The following is a 15,060-nucleotide window of genomic DNA, read 5'->3' on the forward strand; positions in this document are numbered from 1 at the left end:
TGATTCTCCTCTCATATTCTTCAAGTTTGTGAACTCCAAGTCCCTGTACTTCGATCAGTAACTGGCAGTTGTTAATATGTGACAAAGTCAAAACACCCCTTTTGAAAGTTTACTGTGTACACCATGGGAAAAGCATATCATAGTTCAAACGGATCTAGACACAGCACACAGCACTTACACAAAGCATTGTCTACTGGTGTGTGCATTGACTAGCACTGACTAACCCAAACCGCAAAAACACAATGGACACATGAATCAATCTCATTATAATGTTATTAGAAAACCGTACCGAATGGTCGTAAAAGGCAAGTAATTCAACGGCATAGCCTTGCCGGATATCTGAAACCAAGCACCGACTACAATAAAGCTGGTGAATGGTGGCCATAGACATTGCTTCACTGTTGTTTTTAAAGGTTTTTCTGAAAGGGTTATGTTGAGAAAACACGACTGACTGCTTTTAAGATATATTGATTAAACGATAGTGTGGTTTAACCGTTTTTTTTTTTAATACAGTCCAATTAATTTGCCTCATGAATGCCTAAATTAGTGACACAGATAATTCAGAAAAAAAGGCTTTAAATCTGGTAAATATTTCTTTACCTTGAGTCTAGGTGTTACCCTTCCTTGACCGTGGTCCTCACTATAAAGGTCAGTCAAAGGACCAACAACGTGTGTCTTAATTGGGTCGTGGCCTTAATATTGAAGATACATAATCAAAGCATTTGTCAAATCATTGTAATGTTGCTTATTGTAGTTTTCGTCCATGCACACCAGTCCAATTTACTGTTTTGGTTTCTTATAGTTATTTATTTGTAATCTAAACCAAACATGCAATTGAGTTTTATCCAAGTTTCCAGAGGGTTTGATAGTTTACAGCATGTTGGTCTTATTAGAGAAGCGATTTAACAGTGCTTTGATATGTTTGGGACTGCAGATGGTGGCCTTAATACTGAATACAACAGTGGCAATAATATCACAAGCTGGCTTTATATTGCTGTCAATAAGAGAGAATCAGGACTGAAAGTTAGTGTGAAGGTGATCTTTTTAATGAAGTGGCCAAAGTTTTGGTGGTAAAACAAAACGTATGCATATTTCGAAATATGATAATGTGGTTTGCAGCATTCATGAGCACCTCACAGAACTCAGTTTGACCTTAAATCTAGTTGTGTATGGCGATCGAGTGATCACCTTTCTTCTCCAGTCTAGAAAGCAAGAAACTATAAAGCTTTAGCGAGCAGCCCTACTTGCTTGGTTTACACAGCAGTATTACACTAGGAAATCTGTAACACTACTTCTCTCTTTTCAGCTCAGGCCCTGGCTGCGGTGAAGTTCCACGGATCAACATTCTGAGCGCTTAAAGATCGACAAAAAAAGAAGCAAAACTAAAAGAACGAACCCTTTTTCCAGAGAGTATATTTTTTCATTCATTTATTTTACGGCTGTATGAGAATTAAAAAAAAAATAAAATAAATCTTAATACCTGGAAGCCCAGGAGACTTTGAACCCTATAAACCAGGAAAAGGGGGGCACTGCTTGTCATGCTGCCCCTCCACCACAAGGGGCACCAGAATCAGCTGGTACAACTATCCTGCTTTCTCTTTTGTCTCTTACCATACAAGAAACCAGCCGGACTGGAGGGATCTACATCTGCTTTAGAAATGGTTTACAGTTGGGAGTAAGACATTTGGTTTGAGAACTTCAACACGTTCCTCCTGTTTTTCCGTGGAGAAATTTGAATGCACAATTTGTTGTCCAAAACTTCTGAAGCAGTGGGAAATGTTTCACGCAGACCCCATCCTTAAAGTCTGGAATCGCATGTTGCAATCTTAGCATCATCCAACTTCAAAGCTGAATATCTAGTGAGGTGTAATGGGGCTCCCTGTGAAAGGTGCAGTACAGTCTGTCTCATACTGGGATGAAAAACTTTGGGGTCAACTAAACTCACCCAACATCCCTATGGACATCTGACTGCACAATATCCTTCATGTACTCTAGACCAGAAGGAAACTCATGCTTTGGCTTTACTTTCTTGGTAAACAAGCTTTTCAAACAGGATCGGTACAAACAGAACCAGTGTGCAAACTGCCCCTCAGTCCTTTTTATACTGGTACCAGCCCACCAGCAGCCATGGGTTCAGTCTCGTTGACTGGAACATAATGCAATATGCAGACTGTAGCAACTGCATAAGCACAGACTGACCCTGTCCATTCCAGCTTCAGTTGTCTGTGTGTGTGTGAGTCTCTGCGTGTGTATGTTGGAGGGAATTTGCTCAGTGCTCTTTTATACACATCTAGATCTCTCAAGTCTAAGGCTTTCACGTTAAATAGGGCTTGTTGCAAACTGTGAATGTTTGTTGATGTCCATGCAGTACATCCCAGCACTTTCTTTCGTACGTCTGTACTGATAAAACTTATACAGCTATAATAGAATATAATTATATACGTATCTTTTGCATCAAAGCAGTCTTGCTGTTACACAGTGCACACATTGCAGCGGTAACTAATAATAATAAAATACTAAAATGATGTTATTGCTAATTGTTATAAAAGAAATGGAGTGAAAAAGAAGTGACCTTAGAATATTAAGCTTGCTAGATCAAATGATAATTATACCAATGCCTGTTCTATGCATTGTTTTATGTTGATCATTAATGGTCTCTTGTGATGTCATTAGTTTTATGTTAATTCTGAGATGGGTCATCAGCTTACGTTCCAGGTACCTGAGTTGGTAGCTGGCCAGTGCTTTTGGCTGCTGTCTTGGGCTTCATCTGCCTTTATCCTTACATTCAAAGACCTATCGTCAATGTATAAGGAAGGACAAAAGATGAAACTGCCACTTAACTCTGGCCGAAGCATTTCCATGACGCTACTCTCTCAATTTTTACAGTCCTGTCAACTTGTCAGCAAAGAGCCTGACTAGAAATATTGTAAGTGGAACAAACAACTCAAGATTCACAAACCCCCGATTAGTGCAAACCAGCTGATGTCACTGATTTTAGTGCTGAAATAAACCATTCTGGTGCCAAAAAGTGGATTATTTAAATAAAAGACGATCTCTAAAAATGAGATATTGCAACAGCACACACATCCCCATGCCTGTTGCGGACAGTATATCTGTGACCTGTGCAATTAAGCTGTTGGCCTATCCTAAATCCAAAACCATTCCTTTGAAATCCAGGCAAAGCAATTCTAAAACTCAGGCGTAGCTCCAGCGTTTTAACTGTTGGCTTTAAACTGCATTCTCTGTTTCTGTTTCCCTTTCAGTGTCACAGCCTTTCTTTGTGCTGACTTGTCTACCTGTCACATTGAAAAGAGCTGTCATCTTAAATTCCTGTGAATATATTCATTGTTTATAGCTAACCTGAAGATGTACGTATTTAAAAGCAAAACAAATTCCTTATTATCATTTTTATTTTTGAAGCAGTTTTAATAAATCCTGACAGCAAACCTTCACACACGAATGTGCCCAGTGTTGTATCTGCAATACTAGATAATGTATGCGATCATAAACCATATGCATGCAACACTAAAAACACGCAGTACTATAGAATTTAAATACACCATTCGGACAAGGCTTTAATTAGAATGCATATAATGTATAAGCACACGTCTAATTTAAATCTGTGTTAAATCTACAGCATTCAGCATGGATATTTTCTTCTCAATGCTTTAAACCAGTACCCTGGCATAACAAATCATGTATACAGTAGTACAACATGTATTGAATATACTATATGCTGAACATTACACTTACATACATTGCACTAATGTATTTATGTAAAACATCCCTAACAAAGTATCAGTTCAGAATGCAAAAAAGACCAAATTGATAGGAGTTTATACAAGACTATATATATATACACAGTCACGCATACACAGCCTGCACATCTCCATGTATTTATACAATATGATGTATCTAAATATAATACCCCCTTGACATTGTACATGACATTGATGTGATCAATCTACTGTATGTTTCTCTTTAGAAAAAGGCTCTCCACAAAGTTGTCTGCAAATGATATTGTGACATATAATTCTAGTTTTGGAGGTGGATAATAACGGCTTCAAACATAATTGTGAGTTATGGAAAAGATGTGCAAGTGAGTGGCGTTTCCTTGCTTCATCAAGCAACAGAACATTTTAAACAAATCAGTCCCATGAGTTCTCAATTCTAAAGCCACACTCCTTCTAGCAGAGTAAAAACTACAACTGCGATGAAGGCAGTTATGGGTTTTGTCATTGTATGCAGTGTTGGCATTGCAATTTTGTAATGTATTTCTTTTAAAAAGCTGCCGAAGGGTACAGTGGCGCAAAAATAACAATTCTTGGGTAGGTCTCAGAACCAGGTTTGGTAAAAGCGTTAAAAATCTCTGGTAGAAACAAAGTAAGCTGAGAACAACACACCTGCATGCATTGTGTCAACACTTGCTCTGCGGACTGCGAACACATTCATAGTCAGCAGTCTTTGTTCCCTTGTGTGACAATATTATTAATGTGTTTTAACCTTACTGTGAACATCAGCTTGTACTGATCATGGCTAGCCCATCACATGAGAGTTCAGGGATCCTTTAGAACTGGCTATGTGCTGTACAATAATACTGATTAGGAGTGTAACAATACACTAATCACAATGCAATATGTATCATGATACATGTGATTGTCCTCATGGATAATAAAAGATAGGGAGAGTATGCATCCATACCAACTATAAAACACACTTAAACTACATTTCAGGACCAGCTGGTCATCTACAATAAGCTTGGTTGCGCTGTTGGTCTTGTGTCACGATACAAACGATACATACTTCAAGTATAGATCATGTAAAGAAAGTATCACGATTCATCCATACAAGATCATTACACCCCCTAATACTTATGCTATTAAGATATAAATTATGATTCGAAATAAGGAACATGAGTTACAATTATAATACATTTATGAAATAATATTTTGCTCTTACATGTTTTAAGAATGGTGTGTGTATATACATTTAATAATCTAAAGCAGTGTATAGATCCACTGCCTTTTTGATCAATTAAATAGCCTCCAGAGTATCTTTGATAAAAAGGGCAGTCTGTTTTATCATTGTAGTCTATTTATATGTTAAAGTTTTGCAGTAATGACCAGTCTGATTGGAACCCAAACACTAAGAACCAGTAGATCGTCATGCCCTACATCCACCTTACAGGCAGGTTCCTCCATAAAGTCCCATCATCTAAAAACCTGCAGCAACCACATTTTATCACAGGTGGATAAGCTGTTCTCTAGGTATGTGTGAACTCAAATGCAATACGGTTAAGAGTTGCTGTTGGGGACAGGTTGCTTGAGCTATGCAAACAAAAGAAAACACTAGGCTTGCAGTAAGAACACCCTGCCCATGCAATAAGGAAATGTATGAGAATAATTTGATTTTGTTTGACACTTTGGGAAAATCCAGCTATATTAGTACAATGAAATTATTATTTTGTGGTTATGATCCCACAAGTAACACTGCCAAAAATATAATGCACTTCTAAGTGTCTGAACACTGCTTTCACATTGCTGATCCAGCAATACAGCACTGTGGAGTGAGGGCTTTCAACAGATCCTGTCTGAACAGCCTGAGAGCAGAGGTGATTGTGATGAAAATGAGAGCGCTGTGCTTTGTCTCTACAAGTTAGTTTCACAAGAGTCATTTAAAAATCAAATAAAATGTAGTTGAAAAAAAACGTGTCTCTGTTTATTTTAAAGGATTAGTACATGCTTCACCACCTACGTAAGCTTGCATTATAACTAAGCAAGATATTCTGGTGTTCTGTATCTGGAAGAGTATCGATTGAACTGTCTTCTTGCAAAAAAAAAAAAAAAATGTAAAGCTAAAAGGACAAGGGTCTAAGATAGGAATTTTGCCTACAAGTGACAGCCATATTTACTATGGAAGCTGTTTCACCTTAGAACAGGGTATGTTTGTGCATACAGGCCCACTTGTGCAATGTTGCTCATTTAAAGATATGTTTTCCTACTTGGTATCCCTTTACAGAATGGACACCAGGGGGCACTGTGAAATCACTGAAATGTTGTTTTGGTTTAACAAAACAAACAATGATTTTCACCAAGAACAATACTTCAATCATTTTGTATTTATGAAATTATGTATGTATTTTATTACAAAGGCTTTAAGCAATAAGCCAGTGAGCAGATACAAGTCCTATTACCTGCTGCACAGGAAGTGAATATATAGTGTGGTGGCAAGAGAAATGAACTTCCCCATAATCAAAGTGAAAATAAATAGTCTGGGAGACAAGAATGTTGTTGTGCCCATGAGAAACCATGGTTCCTAGCCTCTTCCACCAGTTCTTCACCCACAGCTCTCTATCAGGGCTTGCCTTGTGCTGGTTAATCATTGGCCAGGTGTGCTGATGACGGGGCCGCCAGGGGTCAGAGTGCAAGAGCTGTGGTTTGTGGGTGTCGACGCAGCACTACTCTCTCCGAGGAACTGAAATCAGAATGATTTCAATAACACAATTTCAGAGTAAGTACTCCCCTCGCTTCTTATTAAAGTTTGTTTAGTTTTACTCATCGTTTTTGGTACTTTACTGCTGGTCTTCACATCCAAGACTGTTCTTGTTGATCCATAAAAATATTACACACTTCACCTAGCCCTTATCCAATGGAAGGCTTGTTAAGGTGATGTGTTGGAGAGCTGATAATAGATAGAGCTTATTATTAAGGAGCTGGGTAAGGATAGGACTGGTGTGTTAAGACAGAGCTCATTATTAAGGTGCAGTTTGAAAGTCTGTTTGCACCCCCCTCCATTCTGTATCTTTGTCTTTCAGAGGTGGGTGTGGGGTTCATGGGGTTCGGTCTGTTTTTCCTTCTCTTTGGCGTGTTGCTGTACTTCGACTCTGTCCTGCTGGCTTTTGGAAACGTAAGTCACTGCTTTATTTGCCAGCCACATACTTGGGGCCTGATCTTTGTACGGTCAGCCCGGCAATTTCTTTATTACAATTTTACCATTACTGTAAGTGTTCTCATTTGTAAGTTTTATCCCACTGAACTGCCAGTAAACCTCAGAAACCCTGTGGTTGAACATATTTGGAACTTGCGCAGGTAACCCTTCTTAAAATGGCACCTGTAACAATTAACGTTAGTGTGACATTTTGACAGAAGGTGTTTGAAGTTAAGCTTCTTAATAAACACAGAGTAGCAGTAGTACTCATATTGAGTAATGAACGACGGGATTCCTGCCTGGTTTTGCAGATCCTCTTCCTGGCGGGGCTTGCTATGATCATCGGACTGCAGCGCACGTTCAACTTCTTCTTCCAGCGCTCCAAACTGAGAGGCTCCGCCTTCTTCCTGGGGGGCGTGGCCTTGGTGCTGCTGCGCTGGCCCATTGTCGGCATGGTGATAGAGACCTACGGCTTCGTGCAGCTCTTCAAGTGAGTGGGAGGGGTCTCTAATTTCACTCCGGGTCTGGGAGAAGGACCGGGAGTGGGTAAACAGTGCTGAAATGAGCCTAGTCTCATGGAGTGGGGCTGTAACTGCTGAGGGCAAGGGCACCACAGCAGTGAGGTCACTGTTAAAGCAATTAGTTACAGGGTTACATTTGAGAAGATTGAATCTCCAGTTTCTCTCTCTTTGTTTTAACCCAAAGGACCTTCTTCCCAGTGGCGTTTGGATTCCTTGGATCGCTGGTTAATATTCCATTCCTCAGCTCGGTAAGTGATTTTTTAAAATTTATTCTGAAGAGACACCTTTTCAATGTTCTCCTCTGTCAAGGCAGCACGTGATTGAAAAATGACAGTGGAGATTTTTTAGGGAGCTACTAAGTAACCACCAGGTGGCACTGGTATACACTCTTTGTATGCTGGATTCTCTATGTTAAGCTTGCTTTGCTCAACATTTCAGAATGGTCCCTGTAACACTAGTTACTGTACCATGCACCAGGCTAACGCCAGCTTTCATCTGTTTCTCTCCAGTTGTTTAACAAGCTAGCAGGGAGCAGCAGCTCCATGGTGTGACCTGGACCACAAGAACCTAGTGCAGTACCAAAGAAAATCATTATAAAAGAAGAGCATGTGCTATTAGAGGAAGCACACTGAGATACACCCTCTTCATAATGAATGGGGAATTGAAGGGGTGCATTTATTTAATTTGACAGTTGGAAAATGAAACATGAAGCTGCACTTCTCCGAGCCTTCGAAGAAAGAAGATGACCCCTTCTCAATGAGGATTCCCTCCCGTAAAAGAATCCGAAATAAACCTAAAACAATAAAAATAACAAACCAATGACTCTTTCGACCAGAGACTCGAGCAAGTGTCAGGTTGTGTCCTGTGATGGAGCAGCCGTGGGCGACACAGACATGTGGCACTGTTCACTGTGCTATGCTATTATTTAATGTGTTGTGTATGGGGTGTCATCTGGTGCAGTCTGCCCAATCTGTGCTAAATTATTCCTGTTGTAACAAAAAAAAGCATGATTTTCAAAAGGGGCAAAATAAGAACTAGGTCGCAAAATGATTTTTAAAGCCTGACTAATGTAACCACGTCACTTGATTTATATTTTTTAAAAGCGTCGACAAGTGAATACATGACTAATTTCATCAAAACCATTTGAAAGCCAAATCAGGTTTTAGAAATCACTGCCACCTAGTTCTTATTTTGCCCCTTTTGAAAATCATGCTGACAATGTATTAACTTCTTATAAACCGCAAAACCAGAGATTGTACCCAGAATTACCATTAAACATATATATAAAAAAAATTAAAAATCTAAACTATGTTGCATGTTCTAGCACAGGATGACGTGTAAACACAAGATTGACTGGATTGTTGACATATCCTTAACGACAGCTGATTTCTCATACATGATTTCAAACACACAAACGTGTTAACCTGCGTCATTAAACTTTGAATGTGTCCTCTTTGATTTGTTATTCTGGGAGTGGGAGCAAATACTACAGCAGCGAGAGCTGTGAGGAGGCTGATCAACCCCCAGCTGGAGAGCCCTGTAAAATGCTGTGGAAAACATCTCACTATTTCTGTAGTATTAACACAGTCTTTTCCTACCTTTCGTTACCCTTTACACAGCTACCCTTTTGATTGTGCAGTGTGACAGTGTGACAGTGTGAAGGACCCTGTTTCCCTACTCATATTATTTGTATATGTACTGTAGTAGTAATTGATGTTGCTTTTCCCTATGTCTCTCTGTAAGCTTTTGGGGCTAAATAAACCCAGAGGCCTGGTGCTTGATCCTGCCAATAAAATAATGTTTCTTTTGAAATTGTGACTGAACTCTGGTCTTTTATACATTTCCCCACAAGACCTAAAACGGACCCACTTGCAGGCAGTAAATGCATCTCTTTTCATTTGAAGAGTCACTGAAGGTACAGTTAGGAGCCACTGTGGCTAGTCCTCTATTTTCCCTTTGGACAGCGGGAAGCAATTCTGTTCATGCTTTACCGAAAGTGCAAGACAGGCCTACATTTTATTATTTAATTATTAGAAAAAAAAAAAAAAATGTTGAAAATGATTCTTCCAGAATGAAAAAGGATGCAATAAGGTTTATGGCATTGCACAACTAACTGCACATCAGTTTCATGGGCTGAGAAACACCACCCCCGTCCATGTCACACTACTGTATAACATCAAGCCAACTGTAACCCTTGAGGTATCAAACCAATGGGCCAGAAGTAAAGGGAGCTCAGACTAAGTGAGGGCACTTAATTTCTCTGGGTTTTATTAGTTAGTATCAGGACCGTGACTCACATCAGAACTGCCATGGATGACACCCGTGGAAATGAGCCGTCACAAACCCACAGATGTAACGTGTGGTGCAGTTTTCCCACACATAGACCCCCCCTATACCCTCATTACCCTCATGATGTCAGTGGGTCTGCTTTGAGACCCGAAGCGCTACGCTAATGTGCAGCAATGCATCTGCAGCCTGCCAGTACAGACTCCCACCCAACAGTACATGCAATGAGTACCAGTGGTCTCAACCCAGCTACATTAAATCTATTGATTAACCCACCAAAGCACTTATTATTTACAGTTCGTAAGTAGTAATGAAAAATACTTTAAAAAGCTAGAAGGCTTTTTCACTCTAGTTGAGAGGTTGGGGTTGGGGTTGGGGTTGGGGTTGGTTTTGGGGTTGGCGTTGGGGTTGGTTTTGGGGTTGGCGTTGGGGTTGGCGTTGGGGTTGGGGTTGGGGGGGTGTTATTGTCACTCCCTGTGCTTTGTATCTCTATGCCAGATGATTTTATAAATACACATTTTAATTTATTGTTTGATCACATGCAACAGCTGGGGTTTACTTCCTAATTCCACCTGGGACATACAGTATATATGCACATCTGACACCTCTGCTTGATTGTATTTGGCATGAATATTCTTCTCATGCAGGACCACCTGATAATTTGTAGCAGATGTCTTTGAACTTGTTCATCGGCTTAGACATTGATTGATTTTAATTCAAATCTCATGCTGGTCTTTCAACAACTCCTTTCCACTCGGGTGTGCAATGTGAGTTGGGGTGGAGGGAGGGGCTTGTTTATAAAAACTGGGAACCAGCAGGTCCTGGGTTCGAATGCTAGTTCAGCTAATACTGACTCACTCACTGAGTAAATAACTAAAAGAAAGTGCAGTTTGCAATCCAATAGTAACAAAAACTAACTCTGTGTGGTGCTATAAAAAGAAAATAGCACTTTATGATATTTTAGCTGTTTTTTTTTTTTATGAAGACTCAATGATTTAATTAAATCCACTATTCACTGTTTCAACATTCTATTTGGAGAAAGAAACCAAGCAAATTGTAAATCAAGTGCAACGAAATGAGTCCCTGGGAAACAATGACAAATTCAAAGAGAGCAGTGAACGAATCGAGGAAGGGTCTAGCAGGAGTGACGCAAAGCTGGGGCAGATATAAAAAGGGAGCCCATCTCAGAGATAAAAGCCACGTCTGAATCCTGTCCTGAGATCTAAAGATTGACTCAGCTGCAGAGAGAGAAAGAGGCTACCCTGCCCTACTCCAAGCAGACAAGGACAAAGGTAAGCACTCCTTTCTTCCAGGTATCTGCAAAGTGCATGGTCTTCATATTCGCTCTCTTGTATGTTCTGCTGTACACCAAGCTAGCAACTATAGTAAAGAAGAGTGAAAGCATTTGTATTCATAGAAAGTAATGATAAAGCTCAGTGAAAGCAACAGTCATTGCAACAGTACAGTGCAATGATCACTTCCATGTATTGCATGTGTAGAGTGAAACTTTCTCAAGGGTACCAGTGCTGCTCAAGTGTATTCACTATGCTCTTTATATTTCCTATTGAATTTGAACTGATTTGTGTAAGTTCAGCAAAGTTTGTTTCTAGAAAACAGCAGCCACTAGATTTGAATATAGGGTAGTGGGGACCACTGTCGATAAAGGTTTTAAGTTTAAAAATAAATAAATAAATAAAAAACATGAAAAGGTTTATGTGATTTGGTAGACCTCGTTTGTGATAATGTCCACCAGCTAATTAGATAATCACTCTACCGAAACAAAAAAGCCACCAATAGTGAGCAGGATGCTTTTTTTATAGCTAGAAGAATGGATTAGTAGTATGGAGGGTGTAAAATCGACCTTCAGTCTAGTGACGCAGCCCTTTTGATGTGTGTTAAAGAGGTGGTAGCCTACCTTCCCGCTGGGAACTACTTTCATCTGCTGGCGCTGTTCTCCCCTTCCCAATTGACATGACCTTCTCTCCCTGCCTCCCTTCCCCGGGTGAGCGGGGTGGCTGTGGCTATAGTCTCTTTCATCTTCACAGCCAGCTGGCCACAGCTTGATGTGCTGCCTTCATATGGGAAAATTCCCAGTGTGCTCAACACTGCTTCAGTATTGAACCTTGTGGGTCAATTCTCAAAGGGGTTTACTGCAGTCTGTAGCACATACACGCTTACTTAGAACCACTTCAAGGTCTTTTAAAAGGTAGAGAACGTCTGATTTGTAATATGATAGAAGATTAGCGGTGTCATCGTCATTTCTGTATGCTCATGGCATCTTCAAACCCTGCAAACGGTGCATGGAATCACACCTGGATTTTTAACTTGCATGCTGATTCTACAGCTATGGCCAAACGTTTTGCATCACCTAGAATCTTAGGATTGAGGCATAACGATACGAACATAATTTAGATCTTTTATTTAACATCATGTAAAGAAACTACAAAATGATACTGCAAAAGTTACCGGAAGCCATAACAGTAGTACAGGATTTCGAAATGTCATATTTTTCAATTTGTGTTAGTGTTTCGTTAAGTATACAGAAAACTACAAAACCGGATGCAGTAGGGGATGTTTGAACCCTTTTTCCCTCTTCAGAGTGCCTCTAGTTCCGCACTGTAAAATGAAAGACTTGTTCAGACTGGTGTATTCTCATTAAACTTTTCCAAGGGATCAACTCTAACTAATAGTATTCTATCATTGCTCTGTACACAACCCACAAACGCTAAACAATGAGATTTTACTAGGGCATGTCAAAACTTGTTAGGATATTTAAAGGATTTCCAATGCATATTATTTCTAACCATGCTCTCAAGATAAAGGCTAAAGTGTTATATATAAAAACTGTATCCCTGTTGTCTGGGTATGTAATGTTAGTACAGGAACATTTACTTGGTAGAAAAAGTAAAACTTAGAAGAAGTATTTATTAATATGGAAGCCACTTGCCAAACTTAATCTACTTGACTTAAAGTTTTACCTTAGCATCTGTGATTTGCAGTAATGATAAAAAGTATCAATTTAATGTCAGGAAGACCACCTAAAAAAATTCTCAGTTTTGAGAAAAATTCAAAACATTACAAGTGCTTATAAGTGTGGGTTGTCTCTGAATTTTGTCTACAAGGAAATACACAATCTGAGCAACAGACAGGACAAATCGAAAGTGCAGCAGAACATCCAGACAGCTGACTGACAGACAGACCAGCTGACCGTCACGCCCTTCCCAGGCTCCGCTATGAGTTTACTGATGCTCCCGCTGTTGGTGTTGCTGGTCAGAGCCCAGCAAGGAGAGCCCCTGGGAGCTGGACCACCAATCAGTCACTCCAAACCTGCAGGTAGGTCCACAGACCTTTCAAACCCAGAATGTAGCTATGGGTCTATGCCTCTGCCAACAGGTATCCCTTCCATAGTGGATATTTTTATCCCAGAATATCCATGATCGACTAGCTGAACCAAGACAGATAGAGAAAGAAAAGCTGGATGGTCACTCTGAGAGTCATATGCTACGTTTCCAAGTATTATATAAAGTAAATACATCTTGCTTGTTTCCAGGAGAGCTGCTAAAACTCCTTATGCGGGACATGTTGAGCGAAAAAAAGGTCTTGTCTTCCTGGGGGACTCCCCTGTCCCCTGGGAGAGCTCCCATGTCATTGGCCAGCCTGCTGTTCAGGGCGGAGCTACCCCTGAAAGAACGCCCCACTCCGGTGAGGCCCCTCCCCCCAGCAGAGAAGCGGCAGAAGGACCTGTCCTCCTACAACTGGAACTCATTCGGTCTCCGTTACGGAAAGCGTCAAGCCGGGCTGCTAGCACAGAGAGCAGCAGAGGCCAACAGAAACCCAAACTGACTTGTCCCTTAGCTGTGGCTGCTACTGCTACTGCGTTCAGACTGCAACACTGACTCTCAGCTCTTACCCCCTGTTTTAAAACCAAATGTACGATCCTTAAAGCCTTAGTTCCACATAGTTTTAAAGAAAATGGCACTCTTGCATTGTGTACATAACCTTGTTTTATAAAACTACAGTCTGATTGATTCTAAAGACCACCCCCATGACTGTACAACATAAAGTCAGACCCCTTAAATACAACTTTTTAAAGAGTTGGCTGCCAGTTTGTGCGCTCACAGTGGTCACTGTGGTCTATAATACAGGTTTGCCTGTATTAATTTAAAGTTGCTTTCAAATTCTACTCAAAAATGTGGCACTTCATCCGAAGTTATATCAGTTTTGCTGAGGATGTTATGCTCTTAAATGCATAGCAATTTTGAAGTCAATTAAATGTTTTGTATTCTAGTTTAAAAAAAAGGGTTTATAGGTGATCTCTCATTCCAGTGCCTAAGTATACATATCAGACATTTGGCTCTTCAGCACTGCCTCTTCGCATCTTAAATAATAAGTACTGCTTTCTATCACTGTCAGCGTGCATTCTCAGCTTTCTAGAATGCATTTTTTAAAAACACATTTTTATCCCAGTCCAACATTGATAACAATGATTTTCAACTGTAATTGCTTAATTAAAAAAATAAAACAGAATGAAAACTGTTTTTCAGCTAGTTGTTGTTCTGTTTGGTGTTTTGTTTGTTCAGTTATTTTGTTTTATTTAATAAATATGCGCTTAGCGCTTCAAACCCGCAGTACTAGTGTCTGTCTCTTTCTGGTTTGACTTCACCCACCAGCCTTCCGTGACAGCACCACAGTTATGTTTTCAAACTGCTACCACTAAACTTTTCTACATACAGTAGGACATGCTCTGGCCTTCAACATAATGCAGGGTAACATTTAAAAAACTATAAAACCTATGTTTTACCTTGGAGAAGCCCTACTATTTGATCAGCATTGTCAGCAGTGGAATGGATGAGCCCTTAATCCTCAGAACCAATGTACAAGTGGAATGTCACAAAGGCTCCAGTTGATGCACAGCACAGCCTGCCACTGGATGACACATGCTTTTTTTTTTTTTCTAATTAAAAACCAGGACATTAAAAAGTGTTGTCCAGTATTCTTTCTCATATAACAGCTACAACAAGAGGACACATTCAGCAGAGACAACTTCCTCCCTCGCTAGTATAAAAACCATGACTTGTCTTGGATTTTGTCCACTGAGAACACAGTTATCTCCGTTTTTTTCTGAGATTATTTATCCCCACGATGATAGATCCAGTCTGTTTTATACACAATGGATCATAAGGGGTTTTTAGAACAAAATATTATGTTTTCTTCTTTCATTATAATGAATGTTACCGTTAATCTCATCACAAACAAGGAAACGTATTTCCAGGAAAGCCATTCCTTCAGGGGTTTATTTATTTCCAGAACCAAAAACTCATATTTC

At 39.9% G+C, this 15,060-nt stretch overlaps 3 protein-coding genes across 10 annotated transcripts in view; all 3 read left to right on the forward strand.

The window, feature by feature from the left end:
• The window catches only part of LOC117428459 (pleckstrin homology domain-containing family A member 6-like), a 64,602-nt gene extending 61,150 nt beyond the window's left edge, over nucleotides 1–3,452 (forward strand). For all 7 annotated transcript variants that reach the window (XM_059004457.1, XM_059004458.1, XM_059004460.1 and 4 more), the window contains one exon: nucleotides 1,307–3,452. The gene's annotated coding sequence lies outside the window, so the exon portion shown is untranslated. The remainder of the gene's footprint in view (nucleotides 1–1,306) is intronic.
• A 2,953-nt stretch (nucleotides 3,453–6,405) lies between these two features.
• On the forward strand, nucleotides 6,406–9,260 carry LOC117434468 (vesicle transport protein GOT1A-like). 2 transcript variants are annotated; one of them, XM_034057032.3, is made up of 5 exons: nucleotides 6,406–6,510; nucleotides 6,815–6,906; nucleotides 7,239–7,417; nucleotides 7,633–7,696; nucleotides 7,958–9,260. In XM_034057032.3, the coding sequence occupies exons 1-5, from the start codon at nucleotides 6,486–6,488 to the stop codon at nucleotides 7,997–7,999; spliced, it is 402 nt and encodes a 133-aa protein (XP_033912923.3). In that variant the 5' UTR covers nucleotides 6,406–6,485; the 3' UTR covers nucleotides 8,000–9,260. The 2 variants fall into 2 exon arrangements, with proteins under 2 accessions (XP_033912923.3, XP_058860447.1); XM_059004464.1 differs by having other exon boundaries at nucleotides 9,068–9,260.
• Nucleotides 9,261–10,936: 1,676 nt separating this feature from the next.
• LOC117968794 (metastasis-suppressor KiSS-1-like) lies at nucleotides 10,937–14,355 on the forward strand. The gene is made up of 3 exons (XM_034916580.2): nucleotides 10,937–11,026; nucleotides 12,857–13,067; nucleotides 13,285–14,355. Exons 2-3 carry the CDS (start codon nucleotides 12,968–12,970, stop codon nucleotides 13,575–13,577), a joined length of 393 nt encoding a protein of 130 aa, XP_034772471.2. The 5' UTR covers nucleotides 10,937–11,026; nucleotides 12,857–12,967; the 3' UTR covers nucleotides 13,578–14,355.
• The last annotated feature ends 705 nt before the right edge of the window (nucleotides 14,356–15,060 follow it).

Source organism: Acipenser ruthenus, chromosome 29 (genome assembly GCF_902713425.1).
Source record: "Acipenser ruthenus chromosome 29, fAciRut3.2 maternal haplotype, whole genome shotgun sequence".
Lineage (NCBI taxonomy): Eukaryota > Metazoa > Chordata > Actinopteri > Acipenseriformes > Acipenseridae > Acipenser > Acipenser ruthenus.

What these genes read in the sequence shown, in the direction of transcription:
- LOC117434468 (XM_034057032.3), top strand. Translation starts at nt 6,486, where the DNA reads ATGATTTCAATAACACAATTTCAGA. An exon ending in GGCTTCGTGCAGCTCTTCAA is followed by an intron (nt 7,418 to 7,632) that starts GTGAGTGGGAGG and finishes TTTAACCCAAAG; the next exon opens with GACCTTCTTCCCAGTGGCGT. An exon ending in ATATTCCATTCCTCAGCTCG is followed by an intron (nt 7,697 to 7,957) that starts GTAAGTGATTTT and finishes GTTTCTCTCCAG; the next exon opens with TTGTTTAACAAGCTAGCAGG.
- LOC117968794 (XM_034916580.2), top strand. Translation starts at nt 12,968, where the DNA reads ATGAGTTTACTGATGCTCCCGCTGTTGGTGTTGCTGGTCAGAGCCCAG. An exon ending in CAGTCACTCCAAACCTGCAG is followed by an intron (nt 13,068 to 13,284) that starts GTAGGTCCACAG and finishes GCTTGTTTCCAG; the next exon opens with GAGAGCTGCTAAAACTCCTT.